We start from the raw sequence: 1,160 nt of genomic DNA, 5'->3' as shown, positions 1-1,160 counted from the left end.
CTTTGAACTCCACTCCCAATCAACAATCTTATCCCCTCAACATGGAACCCTTAGTTCACATGGTCTTGGCACCCAGAATCTCCTGGTTTTCCTTCAAAGCCAAGGACCACTGCTTTCCATTCTCCCATGCAGAGTTCTCCTCAACTTCATGATTTTTGATGTGGTGGTACAAGGCTCACTGCTGTACCTCTTTTCCTATTTTCTTAGTGAATTGCTATGTTATACCCTGGACTACTTTGGGACTCTGTGAAGAGTCCCCACCTGAACAAAGGCCCTCACCTGATATAACCCCTTGAACTTGGAATGCTGAGTCTCCAGAAGAGACTTGTAAGAAAAAGATTATTTTCTTTATAAATTACCCAGCTGCAGGCATTCTGTCAGAAACAACATAAAATGAACAGATATGGTATGAAAAAAATGTACATGAGAATTGAAGACACCCACACAACTAAAAATGTTAAGAAAGCAAATAGGAAAAATAAATGCCAAAGAAAAGAAATGTAGGAATTAGATATTGGGTACATATAAAACAGATTCAGCAAAATAAAGTATTGGGATGTACATGGGACACCCCACCTTGGAGATTATGTAATACATGATTGCAGATAAGCCATCCTCAAGTCTGGGACTTAGGGGAAAAATTGCCAGAAACAGCTGAACACTTCCGACACCTAATGGGCTTTACTTTTCTTGGCTTCTGCACTGTATGTGCTGACAAATCTTGCAGGATCTCGTTTAGGCATTCTAGTGTTGGCTCTGCTCCTTCTTCTAACTTGAGAATCACCTCAGCTTTGTTAATGCAGTGTTCTGTTAATGGGAAATAATGTAGGACTCTGTAAAACTGCTAAGTCTGATTCCTGGAAGAATGTCAAGAGCTCAGCTTCAGATGTGCAATAAAGAAGCCAATTTGAACCTCATGAGAACGAGAGAGCACATTTTCAAGAAACATAATCTCACCAAAATAGCATGAAACCCTATAAATGGTTTCTATATTTATGAACAAAAAAGAAACCATTTCTTCTGAAAGTTACTCAGGAGTTTTACTCACTCAGTGACACCAGGTTGCTGTACGTCTCCAGCATCACATCCCTATACAAACTCCTCTGAGCATCATTCAGGTCCTGCCACTCCTCCCAGGTGAAGTCCACAGCCACATCCTC

The 1,160-nt window shown here is 40.6% G+C and overlaps 1 protein-coding gene across 1 annotated transcript in view; it reads right to left on the bottom strand.

Moving 5' to 3' along the window:
* LOC103608582 (zinc finger protein 501-like) overlaps nt 1–1,154 on the bottom strand; it is a gene marked incomplete at its 3' end in the record, with an annotated part of 5,230 nt that extends 4,076 nt beyond the window's left edge. Inside the window, exon 1 of the mRNA XM_008593002.1 lies at nt 1,049–1,154. Coding sequence (XP_008591224.1) covers nt 1,049–1,082 — 34 coding nt within the window. The remainder of the gene's footprint in view (nt 1–1,048) is intronic.
* Nucleotides 1,155–1,160: the final 6 nt, after the last annotated feature.

The sequence above is a fragment of the Galeopterus variegatus genome, unplaced genomic scaffold (assembly GCF_000696425.1).
Source record: "Galeopterus variegatus unplaced genomic scaffold, G_variegatus-3.0.2 Scaffold8593, whole genome shotgun sequence".
NCBI classification, from domain to species: Eukaryota; Metazoa; Chordata; class Mammalia; order Dermoptera; family Cynocephalidae; genus Galeopterus; species Galeopterus variegatus.
The sequence above is the reverse complement of the archived record's forward strand: the minus strand, read 5'-3'. Positions and strand labels throughout refer to the sequence as shown.